The sequence below is a fragment of the Molothrus ater genome, chromosome 7 (assembly GCF_012460135.2).
Source record: "Molothrus ater isolate BHLD 08-10-18 breed brown headed cowbird chromosome 7, BPBGC_Mater_1.1, whole genome shotgun sequence".
Taxonomy (NCBI): domain Eukaryota; kingdom Metazoa; phylum Chordata; class Aves; order Passeriformes; family Icteridae; genus Molothrus; species Molothrus ater.
This window is the reverse complement of record NC_050484.2, coordinates 36189629-36217609: the sequence shown is the minus strand read 5'-3', so window position 1 is coordinate 36217609 and position 27981 is coordinate 36189629. Positions and strand designations below refer to the sequence as shown.

Sequence of the window (27981 nt, the reverse complement as noted above, 5' to 3'; positions counted from 1 at the left end):
AAAACTCCACAGCCTGTCAGCCGCTGTCCTCCTGTTTTATTCAGACAATCTCTCTAGGCCCTGAAACTCAGACACCTCACTGTCTCAGGCCCAAAAAAGTGTAAACAAAAGTGAGCTGGGGGGGAGCAATCTGGGGGTATGTGACTTCATTACCTGAAAATGTAACTGGAGGATTAACCCCATGCAAATGGCCCAAACTCATAATTATCTGAAACACTCGTGACCATTGTCCATTCTGGGGGTAGCCTTGGAGGCTTCTGACTGCCCAAGGTGCATCTACTGAAGGCCTTTAATAAATATCCACTTTTATTCTCTTCATCCTGTCTAGCCTCTGTTCCAGGTAGCCACTCCAAGGCACCACCACGTGCCTGATCTTCCACCCTCAGAGCACTGCCCTCCTGGATATGAACTCAGAGAATTACACACAGATCTTTTTCTCTCTATCCTGGAACTGCTCCAGTTTATTGATTTTATTCAGTCGTGTTTTTTCTCCCTCTATTCATTTCATATTATCATTAACCCAGCCTGGCAGAAGGTCTATAAAACTAATCACATCATTAGCTGCTAAAACAACAAATTACTTTAAAAGCCTCTTCTTTGTCTTGGCAGCCCAAATCCCATTTGCCTCTTGGCACTGTGGAGATGGCACCAGCACAAGCAGCACCACAGGAGGGTGGCAGGGGGCACTGAGTGTCCATGGCTGCACTTTTTGGGACAAATCCTAAATGCAGTGAAACTTGAGGCTAACAGTGATGTCAGAAGAATTGCCAGTAAAGGTTGGTTAGTACATTTTTGGCTGAATATACAAGTGAGGTAACAACCAAATAATGAATCAACTTCTCCATTTCCTTCTCAAAGTACTTAAATGTTTTCAGCAGTTGATTTATTCTTTCATTACACACTCTCACTGCTTTTAAAATGCTGTCATTTAGACTTTTGATCTGAACAGGTTATTAGAAGATAAAGACTATCAAGGCAAAAGCAAACAATGCTCTTCCAAGGTAAAGAGCACTTGGTGGTTTTATATCCATTTTAACAACATCTGTTGGACAAGGCTCTCAGGCACAGGGTGGGATTCTCAGGGCTGTCCTGTACAGGGCAAGGAGTTGGACTTTGATCATCCTTGTGGGACAGTAACAGAAAATACTATTTGCCTTGAACTTCATATTTGACAGTGAAATGCCACTAAAGTATTTACCAAAAAGTCCATCCAGTCAAATTGTGAAACAAAATGAACTCAGGACATTCCATGGTTCAAACCACTGCTACAAAGTACTTCAGAGAACAATACTTAAAACAACCACAATGAAGAGATTTGATTTTCTTTGTTGTTATTTAATAATATTTTAGAAATCAGCAATAAGATCAGTTGATGGTTAAGAGCAGGTGACACTCTCAGCTCACTCCAGGCTGGGATTTTCAAGGCCTCCTCACCTGAAGGCTGGACAACACCGTTGATATTGTTGTGGCTGGTGTTCTGCTCCTTGGTTCCCTCGCTGCGCCCGGGGCCCGGGGCACTGACCACTGCAGAGGCAGCAAAGTGGGCACTGGCTGAATCCAGGGTTTTGGACATGCAGTCAGAGGTGCTGGAGCCCTGCAGGAAGAGGAAAAGGTGGTTCTCAGTCATCCAAGTACAAAAGGAAATACACCTTAGGATTGCTACAGTGCACAAGTAAAGCAGATCAATAAATACAGCTTCCACGTGTGCCCTAATGCACCAAACATGGAATATTCCTGTGTCACCAGAGTGAAGGGAAGCTGGAAAGCAGTGTCCAAAGGAGGGTTACACAAGTGCTGCCCAATGCAGCCAGGCCAGGTCTCAGCACTACACATCACTTCTGTTCTGTGCTGTTCAGCCTGGAGAGGGGAAGGGTCTGGGCAGAGCTCAGAGCCCCTGGCAGGGCCTGAAGGGGCTCCAGGAGAGCTGGAGAGGGACTGGGGACAAGGGATGGAGGGACAGGAGCCAGGGAATGGCTCCCAGTGCCAGAGGGCAGGGATGGGTGGGACACTGGGAACTGGGAATTCCTGCCTGGGCTGGGATTGCCAGAGCAGCTGGGGCTGCCCCTGGATCCCTGGCAGTGCCCAGGGCCAGGCTGGACGGGGTTTGGAGCAGCCTGGGATAATGAGAGGAGAACTGGACAGGCTTTAAGGTCCCCTCCAACCTAAACCACAGAGGATTCCCCATGTTTGGAGATGTTTCCTCTCAGAAAACAACCATGTCTTAAACCTTCTCTGTTCTGTCTCCAGGCAGCTTCAAACCTCAGGGATGTTCAGGATTTGTGGTACCTCCATTCTGTGACTTGTGCCACAGAATAACTGCCCAGCACATTCTGGAATCCCACTCTGTTAGTCCAGTTCCTACTGGAAAGGCTCACCATTCTTACTGGAAAGAACATTAATTCTGCAATTTTAATTTATATTAACCAAGAAAATGACTTTGCAGAGAAGCTTGAAATGTTTTAAAGATCCAAAATTCATTTGTTTTGTTTAAATATTTTGGCATTGTTTCTTTACGCTTACAAAAAATGTCATCAGTATCTGCCAACACAGAACCCCTGATTAATTGAAGTAGAAAACACTGAGGGGAAGGGACAACCAGCACAAGCAATTAGATATATAAAATGCTCAAAGTAATATACATCTTCCAAGTAACAGACAACAGCAACAGCTTTTATACTTTATTGGGAAGAAGCTAACAGAAAACTAAGTGCAATGGAAAAATATGTAACATGTATATCCATATGTAAATATAAAAATACATTTTTATATTTTGCATTATATATTATTGCATTTTTCCCTTGCAAGGGATTCCAGAGGAAAAACGGGATTCTTTTAGAAGCCAGAATATGCAAATATGCAATGTCTCCTTTTCCTCTCAGAGGTACCAATTTGTAGTGCTCACTGAGTATCTGTTCATAACAGAACACATTACCTCAGAAGGTGATTTTAATGAAGTCTCTTCAGAGCACTTACAGACAGGAGCACAAAGCCAGTGAAAACAGGAAGAGTTGAGAGCACACATGGATTTTTTTATATTGGTAACTCTGTGGATGCAGGGAACACATTCAGCTACCAAGTCTCTTCCTCAACTTGTAAAATGCATCCAACTTGTTAAAAAAGCCCTGGGCAAAGTGTTTTAAATTCCCTCTAAAACCCCCCAGGCTTGCTGGGGTGTCCCATTTGGTCGGTGAGGGACGAGCAGCACTGTGAACAAAAGGAGCATGCAGGGTGGGAGCAGTACCTGTGCTTTCAGATGTGTCTGTTGGGAGGAATGCTGAGATTGCTGCTTCTGCTGCAGCTGGGCCAGCTGCTGCCTCTGCATCTGCACCAACTGCTGTTGGTGTGTCTGGAACTGCTCCTCTGTGATGCCCCCTGTGACTGTGGGAAAGAAAGGAGCCACAGTTACACAAAACACACCTGGGAAAGGCGAGAGCGCAGCTAAGGTGGGTGAGGATGACACAAATCATGTCAGCTGCACCCAAAATCTTCACAGGTTATGTAAAGGAGAGGTCAAGCTGTGTTTGTTTGTTGTGTCCTTTCATGGAGTTCATTTTTAACAGAAGAATTCAGAGCTTTCGTTGCTTTTGAGCAGTTTCTATCTTTGGTGGTTTTATCCCCAGGAGCTTTAGGCAAAAGCTCAAGAGAAATGATTTGCCTGGCTTTCAGGAAAGAAGCACAGCCTAAAAACCAGAGCAGAGGACAAAGCACCCTGGGCTGAGCTGGGTGCCTTCTCTCCCAGTGAACACTGGCAGAGGATTGCTGGACAATTTCCCTTCCACAGCCCCTTGCTGTCCCTTTGCCCTGAGGGAAGCACTCGTCTGGCATGGGGGATTTTCTCTGCCAATTATTGTTTTAAATGCTCGAAGAGTTTAGGGGTGCCACAATAAGTTTATTTTTGAGAACCAGGTTAATGCCACGCCAGTAATCTCCCAGGCCCAACACATGAAGGGAATGCAGTTAGAAAAGCTGGTTTTAATATTCTCCCCCTGGAAAGTCTGCACACTTGGTAAACTGAAAATACTAACAGGGCTTTGATGCTAAAACCTGAGCTGTGTGCAGTTAACCCAAGAACTGAGCTCTCTGGGGAGCAAGTGAGGAGGAGAGAATTCCCTTCCCAAAGATTCCCATGAATACATTTCAACACTTCATCCTCAGCTCTGTTTCTGCAGGACTGGAGCTGTGCTGCACCTCAAACACCTGGATTCTCAGGAATATCCTCTTATCCAGGGACTAGCATTAAAACACAGAGTTTTATCCATCTTGCAGGGTTTGGCTCTTCCATTTCTCACTCTTACTACTCAGGGCTCTCCTGAAATTCCATTGGGAAAAAATACCAGAATCAGGATTGCTTAGAAATTAGAACTGAAACTTCTTTACTGCTACATTATTAAAGCAGGTTCCAACCATATTAGGAGAGCACTTAAAAGTCCAATTACTTAAAAATTACTCCTCTTAAACTGTAGCAATATTATAATTTCCAACCTAAGTTTATTTTGCATTTAGCTTTACTTTGTTCCTCTCACAGATTGTTACCTAGAATTTAATTCCAAGTTAAATCAGCTCCACCTGCTACATTCCCTCACAAAACACATGGCACTGCTGAAGGCACCATGGCCAAGAACAGCATCATGGAATATTACATATATTTCTATTTTTAAGTTCTGAGGTAACAAGTCACAGAAAATGTGTTTTGTTTTACAGAAAGCTGTTTAAGAACAAGGTGAGATTTCATGTTTTCAATCTCTTCTCCTTCCCAGTTTGTCACAGACCACAAAGTCCTGCAATACTCTATTACAGGACACAGGGAAGGTAATCCAGAATTCAGTAACCCCTTGCTCTGCCTGCATGTGCCTGAATTTCAGGTATTTATCCAGTGGCCAAGCTGTTCACCTTGTTATAAACCAGCAGATGTTCATTAGCACATGAAATATCATTTGCTTCTGCCAAATCAAACACCTGGAGGGTCCTGGAGAAAAAAAGAGCAAACTTTGAGCATGTCCCAAGGCAGAGCCCTGAGCAGGGTTAAGAGCTCTGCAGCTTCAGGGGGGGTTTATTTTATCAGAGCCTGACAGGGCTGAAAAACTGCCCCACAAAAGGGGAAAAAGTCACTTCAGCTTTCACTTCCAGGCTCCTCTCTCCTTGGGAGGTTTGGATTGTGTCACTTCTCTCAGGACCTGAAGGCTTTAACCAAAGATCATCCTCTGCAGGCTGCCCCAAAAGAGGCACTGCTTCAATTACTCCTATGTGGCATTTAAGGCTGGGGAAAAAAATACTTCTAAAAGTAAAATTTTGTTCCACAAACAAAACCTTTCAGCTGGGAATAGCATCATGTGCAGGTGACCTCTCTCTAGGGACATCCTTTTCCCACTTGCAGTGCTTCCAACATGAGCAAGAGAATAATTCAGCTCCAAAAATTGGTTCTTGGTTCATGCACTCATTAGGCATTTTGAAGAAAAGTCTAGTCCCAGGCTTTTCAAATTAAAAATAAAAAAAATAAAATCTGTCTGTACAATGCATTTGAGGAAATACCAGAGTTGTAGTACTAGTACAGGGAAAAAATATAACCCAGAGGTAATTTTAAATATTCTTGTGTACCAAAAATCCAAGGAACTCCCCAGTTCTCTCTGAAATAAAACAATAAAAAAATAAAAATAATCATTTTAAGTACTGCCACCGTTTCCTCTGGAGGGAATATCAAATCAGCTGTAAAATTAACTGATTTCAACAATCACTTCCCAAAGAGAATGACTTCAATAAATGCACTGACAATGCCTGTGCTCATTTAATGCACAACCAGACTGACCAGCTCTTTTAAAATTTATTCCCTATTTACTAGTGAGAAAACCCATCAGCAGTGCCTCTTGCTGGTTCAGTTATTTGGGGAAGAATTCTGTTGTCTATTGTGTCTGATCCTGTTCCAGAATTGCAGGATCTGGTTCGTCATTTAAATCTGTGACAAAAAAGGTCCTCCCCAGCCATAAATTCCATGCATAATGTACTTCAACTACTGAGGGATTTCCATTTAATTTAAATGCATTCCTCAGATGATTTCTAAAATTACACCATGGGTTTATGACTATTCCTCCAAAAAGTGCCTTGGATCCATCAGATTTGGTTTTATTCATTTTTCAGCTATTTCTTTACCAGCTCTTGATGTTTATCAATAGTCCCATCCCACTGAAGTGCCCCTTTCTGCCCCAGCTGTGATCCCTCAGGCCTACAAGGTCTTTCAGAAATAACTATATGAAATATGTAACACATGAGATCTGGTTTTTCACGCAGCAGGAAAATGCTCCTGTGCCAATCTTTTCATGGCAGAGAACAATCTGAAGGTTACAGTGACCATACTGAGAAGCTGGGGAAGTACTGGGCTGGAATAAATATCCTGTGCCTCTGTCAGAGCAATTTAATAGTGCCCAGAATTCTAGAGATACATTATTGGAGAATAAATATCCACTCCTGCAGCTTTGAGAGAGATGGGACATTCCACAACCACAGAAATTATGGAATTCAGAGGCAGCCTATTCTATTATTTAATTGTCCTGGTTTACAAAGCAGGATGGAGGAGGGATATACTCAGCTGCTTGCTGTTGTGGGAGATCTCATTTGCTGGATCTCCAACTTTTCAGATTTTTGAAGTATCAAATGCTTATGATTTTTTCTAATTATAAAGAAGTGACAGTGTTAAAAGTCGAGCCATTACAATTCTAGCTCACGAAGCAAGTGATGCAAACACTGCTCAATTTTAGCTTAAAGCAATTTTTTCCTCACTGAGTTCTTCCACTATCAACATTTTTACCATTTTCATGCCTGCTCAGGGCACTCAGGAACTTCCTACATTTGTCTGAGTCAAAAATGAAAACTGCCAACAAAAATGAGCCACACCTACCCTCCCCAAGAAACCACCAGATTTGTTTTGCATTCATAACGAGCATCCTTCTACCCTTAAACAAGGTTAGGCCAATTAGTGCCATTAAGATTTAATTAGACCTAAACAATTCTTCATATGAGCAGAATCCCTGCTTTGAGTAAGGTCTGAATCCAGCACTTCAAATTCTAATGGAAGCAAAGCAGGAGGAAGAAGTGTTTGTGGGGAGTTTCTGTATGTCAGGTTGTACCTGTGGTTAGGTCCACAGCAGTGCTGAAGATCTCACCAGTCCAGCCACAAAGAAAACCAAAATTCAGCATTTTAAATCCCAGAAGCAGCCAAATCCTTGCCTACCTGATATGCCATTCTTGCTGGTGTTCAATAAAGCTACAGATGCTGCAGAGACTCTTTTATTATTCACAGTCTGCCCTGCTTTCCTTGAGGTACATTCTTCACTATCACTGTCCTGGAGATTGAGTAGCCTGGGCTGGAAACACTGCAGTCGACATGATCTGATATTGCTTAGGATTTCAGGAAGGGACAGTCTGTTTTCACAAGGTTTATTGGAAGCATTGGTCCGTGAAAAATTAGAAGAAAAGTCTAAAGTCTGGGAAGAGCTTGAAAAACTGCTCAGCATTTCCGGGTCAATCTGCCTCAAGACAGGATCGTGCTCTGTGGATATTCGGTCCATGATCACCCTGGGCAAAGAGGAGGAGGAGAATCATTAGCTTCAGCAGCTCTCTTTAATACTTCTATCCTTTGAAGGGGAATGAAGAATTAAAAGCACCCAACTGTACCTTCCACCCCTGCCAATCCTCCTCCTTGCAAACCCTATACATCTCCTTGGGATTGTGAGGGTTGTAAGGCAATGCCTGAACCTCAGTTTGTCCAATTCTGCCAATTCTGGGCTTTCGGATGAAGAATTCATTTGGTCCAAACGAGGCTGTGAAGAAAGAAGAGGCAATTTTATACTCCAAGGGTGCTTTGATGAGGCCACTGCTGGGTGTCATGCCCAGGCTTCAGGACAGAACACATGGCTTATGCTGAGTTCACCAATAACAGCTTCAGTAGTTAAAAAATAAACTCTAATATTTAGGCTGTTAAATACTCTGCATCTAACAGCAATGGTAACGTTGGAGAAAAGGAAAATAGAAGTTTTTCGGTCATCTCAACATATTTGGCAAAGAAATCAACTTACAGGCTAGGGAAAAAAGAAAGGAGGTTGAATTCTAAGCAAGTGGGAAGTTCAGCTTTGACTCTTCAGAGCCAAGCAGAAAAGGGGATGCTCCTGCAACTGTCTTTGGACTCACCAAAGCATCAAAGTTCTGGTGGTGAGAGTGGGAACAGAACTCCAACACTGCCACTATGCCAACCTAAATTTAAAGAAACCACCCCGAAACCCAACAGCACAGCAGAATACTGCATATTCTTACAGCATAATACTGGCATCCTGCTCTTCTCCTGAAAGCACAAGGTCCATCAGGATCATTTTCTTCTTCTGCTTCTGATACTGGTGAGGGTACCTAGACCAGAAAACAATGTCATTCTCCCAAATGCCACATCTGTGTAACTGTATTTATTACAAAAGTTTGTGTTTATGTAATGAGAAAACAATGTCATTCTCCCAACTGCTACATTTGTATAATTGTATTTACTATAAAAGTTTGTGTTTATATATGAGAACTGCCATGTTTATCACAGCTTGGAAGGAAAATTCAGTTTATACAAGGAGCTTTTAAATATAGTCAGAGTTGGGACAAGCCAGACTGGCCAAATGCCAGCTGACAGGAATGTCTGCCTCGTGTACACTGAGATTTTGGGGGTTACCTGTGGGAACTCATCCTCATCAGAGCTGTGGAAGTCGTACTGTTTGATGTCACTCTTGCTGAGCACAGGCAAGGGCTCAGCCAGGGGCTGGGGGGTCACCACACACTCCAGCTTGGGCTTCTTCAGGTATTTCTTCTTCTGACGGACCACATCGGACACCTCCTCCTTCAGAGAGGAGTGGTGAGGGTGCTGCTCAGGGAAACAAACAGGAAATTCTAAAAATTAAGCATCAGCAAATTGAATTGCTTCAAGACAGGCTGCTTGTCTTCCAAAGGCTCTGCAGATGCTTGAGACATGTAATGCAAAAGGTACTGGAGACATTAAACCTCAGAAGCTTTCCTCTGATTGTTTTTACAGGGATTTATTAATAATCAGAGAGCTCTCAAGCCATGTCACTGCCTGAGAGGCTCCTCACTCTGCACTACACTCTGTGTATTGTCATTGAAATCCTCTTCCAATTATTTTCTGAGATCTCATTTTTCCCTGGCACTTTCAATTTTCTGAACTGCTCGGACATGTTCAAAAGAAACAATTTAATTTGTTTCCTGTTTCTCACAGAGCTGACACTTTTGAACAGATGTGATGGTATTTGGGTTGGCTACTTAAGATTTTTCTCACATAAACCCTCTGCAGTGAGCAATTATTCCATCGATACTGAACTGTCCACTTGAACACAAATGTTATTAAACTTCAAAGCTCCCATTTGAAAAGATTATTTCACTTGCAAAATTCTCCATTTGAAGGAGAAGCACCAGTGCAGTTTTAAAAAGTGTTGAAATTTACCCTGGATTAACACTCTTCAATAACAGCCTGGCTGAAACTAACTGCAGAAATGGAGCTGGGCTTGGGAAGCAGAGGAGGAACACGAGGAATGCCAAAATTCCTGGAGGAATTCCGGGTTCTGTATGGAATTCTGGGACCACTAGGTGTCGCAGGTGCTAAATACAAATTTCCAGAGGTCTTCCAACTCTCAGCCTCACCCCCAAGCATTTTAACTCCTAATATTTCAGGTTATTTCTTCAGGGACAGGTTTGAATTCAAAGCATATCCAAGGGGATGATGATCCCACAGGAATTCTGATCCCAGGAACAAGAGATTGATGGCAGGGAAAAAATCTTACCTTAACTTTACATTCTTGGACTTTGTGGTGGTTCCCATTGTGGAGAGATGATGGAGTTGTGCCCATCTCTTTGTCGGGTCTGTTCAGCTTCACTTCATTGAGGATTTCACCTCCATAATCACCCAAATGGTACCTGAAAAATCAGAATGGAAACTATAGGGCTGCATTTCCACTGGGAAATGTCTGAGAGACACAAACCAGTGTCTTCCAACTGTCTACACAAACCCCTTCTCTTTTAATGTCTGACGTTTATGCTGCTACAATAAATAATGAGAGATGATTTCAAAGCTATCTAAGGAAAATTTAAAACCTTGGTTTTTATAATCTGGAATTTTACCTTTTCTCCACAACTTCCAAGGTTAAATGCAACAGCTCCCGTTTTGTTTTCTCTCTCCTCTTAATCATCTCCAAAATTGTTATGGCTCTGCTAAACTCCCTCCTTAATTTCAACATTTTCTCATAAGATGCTTCATCGTTCTTTCGGTTCTGTTGAGAGATGAAACAAATTTTTAGTCAAAAGCAAACGCCGTGAGGCACAAACTACAAAAATAAAGTTATATAATGCTGCTGCAAATGAGGCTCATGAGGACACTCCAAAGCAGCTTTTCCTAAAGCAGATCCTGCTTGGCAAACAAAGCCCCAAAAAGCAAACAAACCAGGTTTGAAGAGCAAGCTGAGAAGAACTTTGCATGTTTTGCTCAGATTTCTGATCAAGCCAGTGAAGTTTGTCAGAACAAGGAATTCAAGCCTACACCACTTTCCCCACCTTGATTCCACACACAGTAAGGCCGTGCATGTGTACAAAGGAGAGTGATGGGTGATTACAGATTTCTTGGTTCAAATCATTCCATGCTACAAATACAAAAACTGGGAATAGTTTCCCCTTTGCCCACAGAAAGGAAAGCTCCCAACCCAGCAGGCTGTTTGCATGCCAGGCATCACTCTGAGCTCCAGCTCAAAAAATGGCTGGACAGTGAATTGTCCCCTGCAAAATGCTGGACAGGGATCCAAATTACCCCTCCCAAGGGAGAAAGGTACAATTCCAACAGCAGAGTCTGCCAAGTCACCTTTCTGGTCTGCATCTTCTCAGTTCTCCTCCTGAAGGCCACGTAGGGGTCGTTGTTGGTGGAGCCATCCCTCTTCTCCTGCTTGATCTGGGGGATGAGGGAGGGCCCCCGGCAGTTCTTGCGCTTCCTCACCCAGTAGTCATAGACAGCCTTGATCAGGTAATCGTCCTCATTGAGCAGCAGTTTGGCCTCCTGAAGGGTCACGAGCTGCAGGGGAACAGGGACAAGCCCACCTGAGATGGGGCTGCAGGGAAAGTCACCACACTCACACCAGTTGGGCACTTTCTGGATAAACTTTGTTACTTTTCAGCACCAGAGTAAGGGGATGTAAAAACATTCATGGAAATTGAAGTCACCAAGTTAGTGTTGCCAATTTTTCTGAACCAGCAGCATCTCTTTCATCCAATGGTCTAGAACACCATCAATCTTTCATGAATCTGAAAACACTTTGAAACAACTACAAGCAGAGGATAGAGAGAACTTACTACAGTCTGCAGGTCATGATTTGGGAATCACAAACAAAAGAAGTTTCTTATTTGTTAACCTTTACTAATGTGTAATTCCTTGCAGTTGAATGCTGATTACCCTAGAAGCAAATTTACTTCTTAATTATTTTCCCCCAAATGTTTACTTTGCAACAGAACAGGACAATGCCCATCCCTGTTTATTCCAGCCTGGAGACATAAGGATGTTCACTTGTTTGTTAAGTTATTTCAGTAGGTGGTAGTTCTACGCAGATCATTTAAAGATAAAAATGAAATCTGTGTTCAGCTTCTAATATGGAAATCAGACTCTAAATAAATGCAGAAGTATCACTAAATAGTACATTGGATTAACAGGCTCATATCATCTTCAACCCATTCATTAGACAAAAAGGAAATAGTACCTAGTATTACTTAAAAAGAAAGTCAGGCAGCACTTCATCTGCCCCATAATTTGAAAAACATCAACTGAACAACTTAATTTGCACTTTTGCAACATGTCAAACTTTAATCTCATTCCTACGTTAGGAGAAGCGAAAAAAGGAAACAACACATTTGGGAAAAATAAGGAAATCCTAAGTGTAACCATGGCTACTCTGCAAGTGTTAGTTCCAGCACAAGCAGAATAAAACCTTTGCAATCTGTGGTAGAATTTAAAAAGCACTGAACTGTTCATTTTAAAAAAAGGAAATAGCATTGCTTAGAAATCATTTCAGTTTTGTCTTTTGCTCCCTTTTTTCCATTAACGTATTTCTTATAAAAAATATAAAAATATTTTAAAAAATAATAAATAAAAAAATTTAAATAAAAAATATGAAAATATTTTTAAGAAATCACCTCAGCCTTGAGTGCACAGCTGGGAAAGTGAAGCTGAGCCTGTGTTTGCCTGCAGATGCAGAGTCCTTGTATTCCCTGCTTAAATCAAAATGCCAGGTGGAAAGCTGGAACCCCTCCTGGGCAGAGAAGGCATTCCCAGCAATATCCTGAATTTAATATTCCAGGGATCAGGCATGGCAACTGGGAATTGGGAGCAGCACTCAAACCCCACCAGCCACTGCCCTGCCCAGGCTCCAATAACCTGCAAGAGTGACTTGTGTCTACAGAGAAAAACCTGTGTTCTTGTAACATTTTATTTCTGAAAAGCATCTTCAAATCTTAAATTGAACTTCATTACTCCAGCAAAGAAAGGTGAGAGCAGCATCAGAGGGATGAATATTGAACATGAAAAGTGACCACCAGAATGGCCTGAACTGAAAGCCAGAACAGGGGCGTCTATCAAAGCTCCAACAAGCCCAAGTACATGTTCAACAAGTATCATCCCAAGTATTTCCTATTTTTCCCTTCATTCCCATTTTCTTAGCATAGTAAAAAATCTCTGCCTTTCTGAAGTTGCTCGAAGACAGAGAAAAATTCAATACTTTGGCCTTTTAACAGACAGCATTGAACTAAATCAGGTTAAGGAACTGAGGCAGAGCCATGGATCTCACAATGGATTTTTCCTTCCCACAAAGCCTCATCTCACTGGGAAATAACTGCACCTGCTCAAACTTGACTTGCACAAACTGATCCCTCAGGTGTAGTTTTGGAGTAAATATTTTGGGCTTTTTTCCTCCCACAAAGCCTCATCTCACTGGGAAATAACTGCACCTGCTCAAACTTGACTTGCACAAACTGATCCCCCAGGTTTAGTTTTGGAGTAAATATTTTGGGTTGTAAGACCCTTCTGCAGACACTGCCCTCCTGGAACACCTCAGAATCTGATTTAACACTGGTACAAATTAATTCGCTGCCTGTGCTTCTAACCCTCAAAAACCAACCAGTGTCAGTCAATGTCCAGCAGAAACAAGTCTAAGAATATTTGGATTTTCATGTGTTTATAGCCTGATCATCACAAGCTGATTCCATACCAACTGTGCTACAAGGAGCTGCGTGTGTCTAACACATTGTGGTCAGGAGTTAAAATCTAAAATCAGTCCCTGCAACCCCAAAAGCTCCTTCCCCACCTGTTTCATCTGAAGTTACCATATTGACACAGGAGACAAATGTGATTTCTGTGAAACTGCAGACTCACACAAACACACTTCTCCTGTCAGCAGGAAATAAAACCAAGCACCCCCCAGGAAAGCAAAACCTCCCAGTGATTTCTTCCCACCATACCTGACTAGAACTGGCTTTTTCGAGTCTGTCAACCATTATTTCAAACTGCAGTGGCTTGATTTCCATCTTCCTGTTCAGCCTGTTCAGAAGGGTCTCATCCTCAGAGTCCATATCATAATCTGGCTGCTCATTGTCCAGATTAAAGGCTGGAACACAAGAAATTGAAATGCTGGGTGAGTAACACACTCTGGACACACATCTGTGATCAGAAACCAAAACTGACTGAGCCAATTCCACACCAGCACTTCTCTGCCAGCACACTTTTTTAATGCTGAAAAGTTTCCCCATGTAACACACAGCAGGTAGAAGCTGCTTGTCTCCACCTTCCAATATGGAAGGAATCCAAGAAGTTTCACTTGAAGTGACTTGAAGGGGTGATAGGCACAGAAACTTTGATGTATCTTTGCAAAAGAAGAGTAAAGATGCTTGACAGTACTGATATAATACAGCTCCTCCAGAATATCATGGTAGGATAAGAAGAACTAAGACCATTTTCAATCAAATTCCAGACTTGGAGAAAACACTGAAGTCCCAATATAATTTCTGCTGCCCATTTTTAAACACTACACCAAACCTGAAGTGTTAAAATATTGAACAGACTAAACTTTTTCTGGTTTTATGTAACTGTAGAAATCCTAGACCAACCCTATGGGAATTGTTACTTCTTTTCCAAAACCACCTCAGTTGTGGATGCAAAGCCTGACAATTCCTTCAGGCTCTCCAAACAGTCAGCTCTCAACTTCTCAGCAAAGCTCATGTCTTTATTACTAATTGTGCTAATTAGTTTCCATACCTGACAAAGTTCCTGGTGCTACTAAAAGCAGAAGGAAGTTCCCATTCAGGTAACACGGTCAAAATAAAATTTTACAACAATTATATGAGTAAATTGCACATGGCAGTAAGAACTGTTAATAGAAACATGAATTGTACACCTAATAAAACCTTGAAGGGGTGGCACACCAGGAACAACACTCCCAGTCATTCAATCAGCACTGCAATAACAGCACTTAATAGGCCTGATGAAATATATTTTGTTCTTAACAGACAAACAGCACTATCTTATCTCCATGCTCTTAACTTGTGGCTATACCAAGTGCTAATTTAAAAACCTCTGCTACTGAGCTGCCCTGTGTGCCTTGAGAGCACCTTAAAACAAAAACTTGGAAAACCAGAAGCCAGAGAAAACCCCCAAAAAAGTCTTTAAAACAAATCCCAGTGTTTTCCCTGCCACAGGCAGGTGGTCAGCAGTGTCCTTCCATCTCAGCTTTGCCCAAGACCACTCTCCCTGTGAACCAGTGCAATAAATGAGCTAAACCACTACCAGTGTTTATTTATTTATTTATTCAGGCACAGAAACTCGGCCAGATGCAGCTGGGAAGGGCTAAAAAGCAGCTCCTCAGCATCTTCAGCTCAAGCTGGTACCTCTCAGAGGAGACACTGCCCAACTGTACCAAGTGTGCCAACAGCACTTGGCCAGAAGAGTTCTCTGACCTACCACACACTGTAACAATTTATTTGAGGAGAAAATAATAACAGGCTGTAACCATGTGTCAAGAACTGCTGGCAATATTAATTCAGTAATACAAGTTGCATGGCAAGTTTATTTGAGACACTGTCACTGGGCATGTGACCAAGAGCTCTCCAACAATTAACTGTGTATGAGACTTCAACTGCAGCTTTCAACATCACATCTGCCTCTCCAGCAGATCGCTGCTCACATGTGCACTGGAAACCATTCAAGCCCACAAAAAGCTTGTTTGCCCTCAGGCAGATGTTGGTCTCACATCAGAAAAGATGTCAGCCTATTTCCTGTCAGTAGATAATTCAATAATCCCCTGTGGACAAAACGTTTCCAGCCAGTTCTTCCAAGCCAGAATATCAGTGAGCAGGAGGATGTGTGACAGAAGATGTGATGTTGTTCACCTGTAAATTGCCAGCAGTGCCAGGAAACTTCCCTTCATTTCCACAATGGGAAAAGAAGAGTCAGTCACTAAAAGGTCCTGAACCATCCAGAATAAAACCAGGATCAAGTGAGAGGCAACCAAAAGACGCTAAGACAAGCAAAAAGAAAAGAAAAAGCCCACAATTGAATCAAAAAGTACTTGAAACCACCAATCACCCTCAGGAGCACACTGTGGATATCAGGGATGAGTCTCCAGGAGGGAGGGCAGGTCACTCCCTGCACCTCAAGTACTCATGGTGCACTCAGATGGAAGCAGGGGTCCCTCCCTATTTCTGCTCAATATTTTGATAAATATTCAAGATAAGATAAAAGGCATCCAACAGGTACTTGCCACCATCAAACAAATCCAGACTCATTTTGTCAAACAACCCCCATCATTCCTGTGAGAACATCAGCAGCCCTTCCTTGTCACACATCCCACTTTTCATGCTTTTCTGTTCTGTTTGTTGAGCCCTGTATTTATCAGTGCAGCTCCTTTCAGATGGGGGTTTACATGGGGTGCAGGTTAAGGGCACTGCAGGGATGGAAGCACCACCTGTTTCAGTGCAGACAGGACAGCCACAGGCTCCCAGCAGCCTGGGGAGGTGTGAGGGCCTCAGGAATTGCAGGGTTACCACTTCTCCCCTGGAGTTCATCAGCCCAAAGCTGGCTTGTCCCAGCACTGGCACTCCCATGGAAGTGTCCTCCTCCCTGATGTTCATTTACCACTCCTCAAAACAATTCCAGCAACATCCTTAATCACCAGTTTTCTTCCTTCCCCAAGCACTGAGTGAACTGCAATTGCTCCAGAAAAAGCCATTTTTCACCCTGGAGCTGGCCTGCAGTGTGGCAGCTCCCTGGCTTCCAAAGCCATCACAAGACCCAGGTGTTTCTGTGCCATGGATCCATGGAACCATCCATCATCACTCCCTGTCCCTGCTCCTGCCCCTGCCATGGCAGCTGGGGGAGCTGCTCCTGCAGGAGCTGCTGGAGAGCCAGCCCTGATGGACACCTCCTGCTAAATCCTGGCACATTCTCCTGACTCAGGATGAATCCAGACTTTCTCCTCCAGAACATCTGCACTTCTACAGGGCACTGTCAGGCTCCAGTGATCCCAGCTGGGGAAGTTTCTCCAGGAATGCTCAGGATCTGCTGCTGCACACACAGCATCCCAGTGACCCCAGCTGGGGAGTTTCTCCAGGAATGCTCAGGAGTTTGCTCACTGCTGCTGCAAACACAGCATCCCAGTGACCCCAGCTGGGGAAGTTTCTCCAGGAATGCTCAGTTCTTGCTGCTGCAAACACAGCATCCCAGTGACCCCAGCTGGGGAGTTTCTCCAGGAATGCTCAGTTCTTGCTGCTGCAAACACAGCATCCCAGAGATCCCAGCTGGGGAGTTTCTGCAGGAATGCTCAGGAGTTGCTGCTGCAAACACAGCATCCCAGAGATCCCAGCTGGGGAAGTTTCCTCAGGAATGCTCAGTTCTTGCTGCAGCAAACACAGCATCCCAGTGATCCCAGCTGGGGAAGTTTGGGGAAGTTTCTCCAGGAATGCTCAGTTCTTGCTGCTGCACACACAGCATCCCAGTGACCCCAGCTGGGGAGTTTCTCCAGGAATGCTCAGGATCTGCTGCTGCAAACACAGCATCCCAGTGACCCCAGCTGGGGAGTTTCTCCAGGAATGCTCAGGAGTTTGCTCACTGCTGCTGCAAACAGCATCCAGCTCCCACCCTCTGCTACTCCACCCTCTCCCAGCAGTACCTGCCAGAGGGATTTGCTTTTTTGTTTACCTGAGCTCCCCTAGGACCCAGTTTACACTAACTCATGCAAATGCAGTTTGTTTCTCAGTGAAGTGACGCTGAACTGGGTTGAACTTCACTAAATTAACTCGTTTCATTTAGCTAACTAAATCAAGGCTGTGGCTCATGAAGCTGCCACGGGCACGAGCTCCCACTGAAACCAGAGCTTCCAGTGCCCTCCCTCCCCAGCAAACCAGAGCCCTCCCTGCCACCCCCCAGTGCCACCAGCAGCGACCAGGCCTGAGCCAAGGCAGCAAACTGATAAACACTGAGGGTCACCCAACCAAAAAATGGAAGAGACACTTCCTGCCAAAAAGTTCCTTTCAAGGATGACTGCAGTTCATTCCCCACTTAATGAAAATTGTTTCATTGTTTCTGACTCATCTTCCATCCCCTTAGCTCGAATTTAGGTCCAAGTTTGCCAGCTTAATCTCTTTGCTAATTATCAATAACTTTAGATGCATCTCCATGTTATGGATGCTACAAATATTCTTGGAAAATTATGAAGCATGCTGGAATAATTTTAACAGTTCAGGTTTTTTTCTTTATATTCAGATCAGCTTCACCTGTGTTGGTGCCACTGTGGTCAGCTAACACCTGGAACTTTGCTTATTCACAAATTCCAGCCTTTACAAATAAATTAACTTTTCTCTGCTTGGAACCACTGATCCAAATAAACAAACATAAAAAAATATTAAAAGCTTAGGCTACTAGAATTCCAGCAAAACATAATTTGCCAGAAATACCCCCCAGTAAGTATGGATTATAGCATGTGTCCTCCTGGCATTTTCCATCAGTTTACATAACTTCCCTGGCCAAAGTGGGTATTGCTGCTATTTGTGCTTTAAGATTAGAACAGAATTTCTAAGCAGTTTATGTAGCATAAAGCTGCCTTGTATCACACCTAGTCCATCCAGAATATGTGGGAAAAATTATCTTGGAGCAGTATCTGATATTTATCTTCAGCTCAAATACCTTCTGTAATTCTGTCCAGAAAGACTGTGAGTCTCAACAAGACAATGAAAACCTTGGCATAATATATTTAACATTTTTAGACATGTTTATTAACAGTATTCACAGTGTTTCTGGCAGTGTCCAACAAAGAACAGAATAAAATACATTCTTCCACCAGCAGCTTGGTTTCAGTTCATTCAGCCTGCCTTGCTTCCAAGTTTGTTTCTTTTATTAAGGAGAGAAACAATTCCTTTTAGCTGATTTTTCTCCATCACCTCTATGGTCTCTATTGCATCACAGAGATTTCATTCTTTCCAAAATCTCCTATTTTGTAAATAAACAGTAAAAATTGGACACTTCAGCACGTTGGTGAGAAATGATGCAATAATTGAATCAAAGGTTTGGCTACAAAGGTAACTGCTGGGAGGAATCCAAGTGCCCAAATAACCCCCTGAACCACATCCTGCAAAGGACAAACATCAATTGTGTGCCAAGGAACAACTGAACTGCAAAAGTGTCACTTGTCAACAGAACATCAACCAAAAGAAATGGGAGAATTCATCCACAGCCCACAAGCTTAGATTAATGAGATCTTGTAAGACATAAACTAAGCTCATGCAGAATATTTGGTTTTATGTATAAAATAAACTCAGAGCTCTGTGCTGAAATGGAATTGTTCAGTTTTAGCCAAGCTCAGAGAGAAGTGACTGTTACCCAGAACAGCCTGAATCCCAGTGGCTGCATCGCTGCCCTGCCCTGCCAGAGCTCTGTTATGAGCAGCAGGACCAAGGCTGATTTCACCCCAAAACCTCTTCTGGTTTGTGGATCTGCACTAACAGAGAACTCTGGAGTGAACAGGTGAGCAAGACAACCTCTGTCGTGCTCCCTGCATCAGTGCCAGCACCAGGAGGCAGCCAAGCAGCCTCAGTTATTCCTTCTCAGGACCAGGAGGGACAAAACCACAGAAGTGAGGCTGGCTCAAGAATACTGCAAGCCCAAGAGCCAGGACGAGGCTGAGCAGCTGCTGCACATGGACAGAGCATCAGCACAGAGCCAGCAGCAAAACCCCACCTTCAGCAGCAACTCAGTTCTTCCAGAACTCGAGAAGGCACTGGAATTTACACCTCTGAATGGATTTCTGAGTCCTCCCACTGTGGGAACTCTGACCACAAGAGAAAGGTTCCTCAGGTTAAGTAAGGAGGGGTTGAACAGAGCCCACAACGTTGCCAGTGCCTGGAACTCACGTTGGATGTGGATGAACTGCTTTGGTTGCTTGAACTCTCCTTTGTACAGCCGGTTGTAGTAGTTGACATTGCTCTCTGCTTCAGGGACTGGGATAACCATGCTCTCCTTCTTTTCTCTGAAAACTTGCTGTGCTGAGATGGCCCGTTGCAAATGATGTTCCTGCAAGGGGAAAATGGGAGAGTTCATTTAAATACCTGTACAAAGTGCATATAAAGACAGCCAGCCTCTTCTCCCGCTGTTTTCCTACAGGATAACAGAGTGGAGGCTTTGCTGGGTTTCAGAGGCCAGCAGGATGCTTGTTCCCAGGTGTGTTCTCCATCTTTTAGGGCTCCTAACTGATGAGAATCTTAAAACTGCAGTGAATGAGCCACAAAGAGATGAAGAGAACTTTGTTCAGACACAGCCCACACCTTCCACCAGACTGGGAAAAAGACAAACATTCAAACTTCACAAAATAACCTCAGCAGAAAATTAGTGCTGGGGAAAGACAAACCCACCCAAACCTGTCAGGAAAAAAAAAAAAAAAAAAAGAATGCCAGATCAGGCCTTTAAAGTCAAAAGAATAGCAAATTTCATCATTCCTGTCTTCCCAGCAATCCTTAGTGGCCTGCTGTTAGAAGTTTAGCAAGCTAAGAGCAACAGGAAGAAGAGTTCTCACAGAGTAACACCTGAAAAGCAAGGGCTCCCCAAACAGGTATCCCTTCATTTTATTCTTATGGGACAGAAGTCACAAATTCCACAGAATCGCTTCAGGTGAAACAGAGATCACAATAAATGTAGCAGATCACAAAGATTTTTCCCCACATAATTTTATTAGTTAATTTATTAATTAACTCGGTGACAAGCATCTACTATTTCAAGTCAGAGCTAAGCTGTAACTTCCATCTTGAAAGACTTTTCATGTTAAAACTTAAACTGCTAAAAAATATCTCAGGCTGCCTTCTGTGTGTCCAGGGGACTGCCATGCCTCACCAGGACAGACTCAGACCCTCACAGCCCTTGGGAAAAGTGAAGCACCAAGTTCTCCAAATCCAGTGGAAACTGAGAAAAGTGCAGCCTGCCAGCAGATGAACAGGAGTGAAGGTTTCATTCTGCTTTTAGTGCTTCCCAGATTTGAGGGGAGGGAGGGTGAGCAGAATATCAGCTGGCAATCCAAGCTGAGCTCTGTCCCAGATCCATGGGAGCTCACTTTGTTCCAGGGGCTGCAGGCTGTCCCAGCCATTCCCACACAGCCCACTGGGGAACAGCACTTGTTTGAGCAGGGCAAAGCACACACACACACACACACACACAGAGGGTTTGCTGCTCTCTGCTCCTCCCTTTGGCTCTCCAGGGTGCCCCTCCCCACGGTTAGCACTCCCAAGAGGCCAGGATCAACACCAGGAATGGGAAGGTGCCAGCATTCCAGCGCCTGCCTGGCACTGCAGCCTGGCACACACGGCAGTCTGGCACTCACACACTCTGCTACCCACTTGGAAATTCTCTCAAGAACAAGATTTCCTCCTCTTTAATGCTACAGAATGGTGTTTTTAAAAAGGGGGAGAGAAAGAAAACCCTTTTAAAATATGTAAATGATACTTAATGAGCGATCCTCTTTTAAATGTTAAGATTTCCAGAAACACAAATAATGCAATTCCTGCAAAATCAGAGCAGCTTTGGGAATCTCCTGCAGCAGATGAAGCAACATTAAATCAATCAGGCTCCCAAGTGAGTGCTATTAGAATTAAGACAAGCATGCAATCCAATAGCTGCTGTGATCTGCCTGAGTTACTCCACACTGAGTAAATCTGTCACTCCACCATTAAAACGTGTCTTGGAGAGCTTGGCAGTGCTGAGTAATTCAACTGCACAGAAATGCTTTCATCACTGGGCTGCTTTCTGCTGCTGTCCCTGGAGCTGTGTACCAACAGCCCAGAACTGCTGCAAGGAAGGGTTTGATGTGCCCTCAGCTCAGAGCACCTCTGGGTTCTGCAGCCACTGAAGGGGAATTGAGATGAGTAATCCAGGCACAGGAGTTCCCAAGGAAGGCACTCCTGACAATAGGTGTTAGCATTTCTTTCACTATAAAAAGCCTTGGAGCAGAACACAGCTTTCAAACAGAGATTTCAGCTTTCAGCACTGCTGCTGGCACTCCTCAAAAAGCACGGCTCCAAAACAGATAGATTGATTAGCTTTGCAAATTTTAAAATTAGGGGGGAAACCTCTAATCTTTCTGCTGAGCATCAAGTACAGGAAAATTTAAACTTTAACTCCTGGAACAACTCTGTTTAAACCAACCGTGAAGCTTTTTATAGAAAAGCTGGGCTAATTAAATGGATTTATTAAACCTGAAGTAGTGTTTTTACACTACTAGAACATTTGGTCTAGTTTTCACTTTTTTCTGATGGTTTTGAAAGACACACAGTATTTTAAGCTCACACTTTGTTCTGCAGTAGGGCAGATGCAAAGGTCCTCCACAAAATAAAGGAGCATTAGAGAACCTGTGATGACAGCAAACAGAACGTGCTGCCATGGCAATAAAAAGGAGCCCCTGACAAAGAGTGATTACCCATTAATTCCTTAAAAAGCACATCCAGACCTCCCTCTCCAGTATGAAGACAAAATTTCAAACAAACACAGCTTAGACTGGGCTATTTCTTCAACCAGCAGCATTAGAGAGTTGTAAATGTTTAGTGTGTGTAACACTGCTGCCTGAGCACATTCACACACTGAGCCAGAGCTCTGAACCCCTCTGAGACACCCCAATCCTTCCTTCCATTTCTCCTCAGAGGGCAAAAACCCCAAAATTCCTGCCATTCTGTACATTGACACACTGAGCCAGAGCTGCTCTCTGAGACACCCCAATCCTTCCTTCCATTTCTCCTCAGGAGGAAAAAACCCAAAATTCCTGCAATTCTGTACATTGACACACTGAGCCAGAGCTGCTCTCTGAGTCACCCCAATCCTTCCTTCCATTTCTCCTCAGAGGGGAAAAAACCCCAAAATTCCTGCAATTCTGTACATTTACACACTGAGCCAGAGCTGCTCTCTGAACCCATCTCTCTGAGACACCACAATCCTTCCTTCCATTTCTCCTCAGGAGGAACAAACCCCAAAATTCCTGCAATTCATTTACACACTGAGCCAGAGCTGCTCTCTGAGACACCCCAATCCTTCCTTCCATTTCTCCTCAGGAGGAACAAACCCCAAAATTCCTGCAATTCTGTACATTTACACACTGAGCCAGAGCTGCTCTCTGAGTCACCCCAATCCTTCCTTCCATTTCTCCTCAGAGGGGAAAAAACCCCAAAATTCCTGCAATTCTGTACATTTACACACTGAGCCAGAGCTGCTCTCTGAGACACCCCAATCCTTCCTTCCATTTCTCCTCAGAGGGGAAAAAACCCCAAAATTCCTGCAATTCTGTACATTTACACACTGAGCCAGAGCTCTGAACCTCTCTGAGACACCCCAATCCTTCCTTCCATTTCTCCTCAGAGGGGAAAACTCCAAAATTCCTGCAATTCTGTACATTGACACACTGAGCCAGAGCTCTGAACCCCTCTGAGACACCCCAATCCTTCCTTCCATTTCTCCTCAGGAGGAACAAACCCCAAAATTCCTGCAATTCTGTACATTTACACACTGAGCCAGAGCTGCTCTCTGAGTCACCCCAATCCTTCCTTCCATTTCTCCTCAGAGGGGAAAACCCCAAAATTCCTGCAATCCTGGTATCTAAAGCCCTCAGTTTTGGCTGCAGACATTCAGAACCAGGCTCCAAGCCCAGCTGAGAGCAAGGCACCTTCACTGCCATTCCCTTCATCCCTGAAACCCCACAGATTTCATGTTCCCCTCACCTTCCTACCTGGGAGTTTCTGCACTACAAACCAGAGGCAATCAGTAATAAATCAACAGGTATTGATCCTAATACCCTGAAGTTATTTTTGTTAAGCTTTAAGGCAAATGGTGATCAATACTGAATGATACTTTTTACCTATTTTTTACCAATATCATGGAATCACAGAATGCTTTGGGTGGAAATCATCTCATTCCAGCCCCCTGCCATGAGCAGGGATGCCCCAAACTGCTCCTATTTCCTTTTATCCCACAAACCAGAGCACTTGGACCCTACAGAACAGGCAGGGTTTTCCTTTCCTTTAATCTTTGAGTCCCCTGCTGCCACCCCCAGGTAATCTCTGAGAAACAGAGTTTATCAAACTTGGAATAATTGCAAGTTTTCTGGCTGAGCATGGTTGGAGATGCCCATGGCTGAACAGCATCTTACACTGAAAAGTTCATCTTAAATCCCAAACTCCAGGGAGCAATTCCATATTGGATACAAATCCCTAGACAACAAAGCTGTTGGATTAAATTTACCTGTTCCCATCTTCATTCCTTAAAACTACACCATACAAGCAAAGCTACACCTCCTTAGGCTGTTTCACTGCTTTAACCCCAGAGCTCTCCAAACAAGTGGGATAAAAGTGAATTTATCAACAAATTGATCAATTTATCAACAAATTGACCAATTTATCGACAAATTGATCATTTTATCAATGAATTTATCAACAAATTGATCAATTTTTCCTACTCAAAATAAGATACTTCTAGGCCAACCTGAAGTCAGCTTTCCAATCTACCTGTGCCAAGAACAGAATTAAAATTAAGAAAACAATTCAAATGCACTACAATATTTCACTTGTTAAACGTTCTATAGGAATTGGGGAATTTTAAAAAAGGAATTTTTTTATCTTTAATATTGAGATTCAGAAGCTGAAAGTACAGCAGTGTAGTGGGAAATGTGCAGACTCATCTTGCAAAGTCTCAAGCACAGTGAGTAACACCTCTTGACAGCACTTCCAGAAAGAAGTGTCAGAAAGCTCAAAAGCTAATTTGGTCAGGAGCCTCCCTGCCTTGGAAAGCCTCAGCCCCATCTCCTCCCTCTCTGCACACAAACACTTTTTTTAGATAAGATTCCCAAGAGCACAAGTGTAAACTCGAGCAGCAGCTTTTGTTTTCTGGTGCAGTTAACCCTTGCAGTGCTGCAGAGCTGTTTCCCTCTGCTGTGGGAGGGACAGAGCACAGGTGAAGCGAGGAGGCACACACAGAGCAGGAAATCAGTGTGTGCACCACAAGAATTCCACCCCTGGGAGCTGAAACTCACTGCTTGATTCCCAATTTATTTTGAAAAATGAGCATTTCAGTCATTGGCAAAGTGGATAATTGCATTTTTCTCCTGATTTGATGAAGACTTGATCTAGTCAGGAATCAGAGCTGTTTCCTCTCGCATAGGGCATCCTCTTAAAAGGTTGGATTAATTCTCAAGTAATGCAGGGCACCGGGAAAACCATAAAAATGCAAATATTGAATGGAAACCAACATACCCATACCAAGGCTTTTGAGCTGAGCTGCACTCAGCTTCCTTAAGGAGTTTCCAGCACTCAGAGGAAGGAGGCTGGAGGATACCCACAAGAAACAGAAGATACACAAGTGGAAAGGGCTCGTGGAACCACTTCTCAGTTTCACTTTTGGCCATATCAAGTTTTTTCCTACATGATATCCTCCAGCTTTTCTTAAAAAAGAAATAATCCCAAGAAGCACTTGCCCCACACTTGCCTTCCAGACTGCTGAGCTGTGACTACAGGCCAGAAAAATCTACTAAGGGTTGGCTGAGCGAGGAGAGGCAGGGGAAAGTGAATCAAAAGGGGCTGCTCCATCCTAAAAACTCACACAGGTCCCTGGAATGGGCGAAATCCATCCCTGGGAGGGTGGAGAGAGCCTGGCACAGGTGCCCAGAGAAGCTGGGGCTGCCCCTGGATCCCTGGCAGTGCCAAGGCTGGGCTGGGCAGGGCTTGGAGCAGCCTGGGACCATGGAAAGTGTCCCGGCCATGGCAGGGCTGGCACTGGAGGGGCTTTGGTGTCCCTTGAAATCCAAACCAGTCTGGGATTCGCTGACTTTCCCATCACCTTCTTCCCTTCCCCAGCTGCTAAGAACCTGCAGCTTCCCAAAGCAGCAGCAAAGCCAAGCCACTCTGGACTACTTTACATCCAAATGTTTGCTATGCCCATGCCCTGAAGGCAGCTCTGCACGTTGGATCGAGCCAAGGAACAGCCCCCAGCACTCCTGAGCCCTGCAGCCCCGGTGGCACCTCCTGTCCAGGAGGAGATGGCCCCAGAGGAGAGATGGGAATGAGGAAACTCCAGTTTGTCCCAAACAATGCCCAGGAATCCCTTTCTTCCCCCTCTGGGGTGCAAGGGAAGCACTTTAGGAAATGAGGGGGGCAATCAGCCCACAGAGCTGATAAAGGGACAGGGACATGAGCACAGATCAGAGCCACTTTTGTGTGTCTTTCTGCAGCACCCAACAGAAAAGGAGGAGTAAATATTTCTCTAAATAACTTGAATTCAGAAAAAGAAACAATGCCCATTTCAGGCATTCCATGTCAAATTGGACATGAAACAACTGGGAGATATCCCAAATTTCATCCCAAGTGCAACAGCAGTAATGGCTGAGAACATGAGCAATCTCTCATCCCTGTAAATAATGATTACTCACTATTTATGAGCATATGGACACACAACTGTCACTGTCTAGGAAATGTCAAAAACCCCACAGCAACTAAAACTCTGGATTTTAAAGCTACAATGATTTACACAAGTGCCCATTCTACCAAAACATTAATATAAACTGATTATTAAAAATCAAATTATTGTTATAACAATAAATCGAATTATTTTAAAATCCTTTTGGAAAAGTTGCTGGTGATACTAGAAGAGAAATTTGCATTTACTGAGTGGGATGTTTTTCCAAAAAAAGTTTTATGAGAATATTGTTACAAATAACGTAACATGTAGTTCAAAGAGCTCCTTGGGATACAGTGGTATCACTCCCAAGGTAAAAAATGGGAATTAGGAATCTCGATTATCCCAGTCCAAGCAGGATGGCAAGGCCCTGAGCTAGAGGAGTATTCACTCATTTTTCACATCATGAACCCCACGATGCATTTTTAAAGGCTGAGGCCCCCAACGAGGAGCTTCTCCCTTCCTCAAACCCAGGACTGCCCAGGGAGCCCCAGCTCTGTTGGGCGCTGGCTGCTCTCAGCAGCACCTCCGTGTGACCGTGAGTCACACAACAGCAGAGTCACCGCGAGGGAGAGCTGGGAATTGTCCAGCAGGAGCTGCCAGGAGAGCACAGCCCCTCTCCCTCTCCTCTGCACTTACCCTCAGCCTGTGGGCATCATCTTCACCCCAGCATTCAGAGCCAGAGTTTTTATTTAGCTGAGGCACACACCTACAGCAGGGAATTTGCATTTTACAGAGTTTGTAAACAAATGGGGTTTTCATCACCAGAGTGATGCTACCTGGAGTGATGGAGACCTGAGGAACCACACAGAAATCCCTCATTTTATAAAGAAAACAATGTCAGAGATTGGTTCTACAGTTTGGACAACTCAGGAAAAGGTTAGGGAAATTAAAACAAATGTATAGCAATTAATAGTAATCCAAATTATTAAAAATTACCGACAAATTTCCATTTTAAACCGAGTACCTTGAACTCAGCAAACATGAATTATTATTTTTTTGACTTTCTGTAGTATCAGTGTCTCCCTTAATTATCCAGTCTCTGGCTGCCACTGCAGACAGAGTGGTTTGTTTACATCCGAGCCTGGCACAGGGAATCCGACATCACCGGCTCGCTTCAAAGTAGCAACAGTTTGTTTGATGCAACACAGACCGGTCTGAGATCCAGCGAGTGTGAGCTGCAGCCAGAGGGACGGCACAGAGCTGAGAAAAACGAAGTAGAAATTCCAATGCAAACAGCAGCAAACACCCCAGAAAGGGGGAGGAAAGGGGGCGTTTCTGCTGGCCGAGAAGCGATCCGAGGATGAAGCTGTGTGTGTGTCCCACGGGACAGGAGCAGGGAGGAGGGCACTGAGATGGAAACCCCATGGAAAAACGGCACCGCCAACGGGGGAGAGCCTCCGAGTGAAGCTGAGCCCATCTTCCACTGAAGGTGACACAAAAACATCTCACACAGAACAATTCTAACGATGGGGAAGAGCTGAGCACCCGAACCTGAGAGACCAGAGGTGTAAATGTGTTAATCACAATTAGAATTGCACAAAGTTAATCAGGGAAATTAACAAGTCTGACTTTTTTGCTGCAAATTTCTGCTCCCTTACATTTGCAGCACTTCACCTGCCATGGACAGGGAGTGTATTTTAATCCATTTCAGCCCCACTACACTGTGATTATTATACATTAACAAGCAGGAATTTGCAAAATGGATCAAAAAATCAAAGCTTTTAAATAGTATGCAAAATGGATCCAAAAATCAAAGCTTTTAAATAGTATGCAAAATGGATCAAAAATCAAAGCCTTTAAATAGTATATTCTCAAATACTTTATTACTTTGACTCGAAACTAGTCAACAGTACCTTCAAAATTATGTCAAAATTATGACAGTCCAGACTGATAATATTTTAGTCTCAAAAAATTATTCTTCCTAGATCTTACACCCTTATATATACAGGAATTCAGTT

At 43.7% G+C, this 27981-nt stretch overlaps 1 protein-coding gene across 1 annotated transcript in view; it reads right to left on the bottom strand.

The window, feature by feature from the left end:
* EPC2 (enhancer of polycomb homolog 2) overlaps positions 1–27981 on the bottom strand; it is a 37617-nt gene that overhangs the window by 3347 nt on the left and 6289 nt on the right. The window contains exons 2-12 of the mRNA XM_036386837.2: positions 19459–19618; positions 13522–13667; positions 10883–11089; positions 10153–10301; positions 9816–9948; positions 8696–8884; positions 8302–8391; positions 7666–7811; positions 7223–7566; positions 3242–3378; positions 1435–1594 (exon numbers count right to left, since the gene is read on the bottom strand). Of these exons, the coding sequence (XP_036242730.1) occupies positions 1435–1594; positions 3242–3378; positions 7223–7566; positions 7666–7811; positions 8302–8391; positions 8696–8884; positions 9816–9948; positions 10153–10301; positions 10883–11089; positions 13522–13667; positions 19459–19618 (1861 nt within the window). The remainder of the gene's footprint in view (positions 1–1434; positions 1595–3241; positions 3379–7222; positions 7567–7665; positions 7812–8301; positions 8392–8695; positions 8885–9815; positions 9949–10152; positions 10302–10882; positions 11090–13521; positions 13668–19458; positions 19619–27981) is intronic.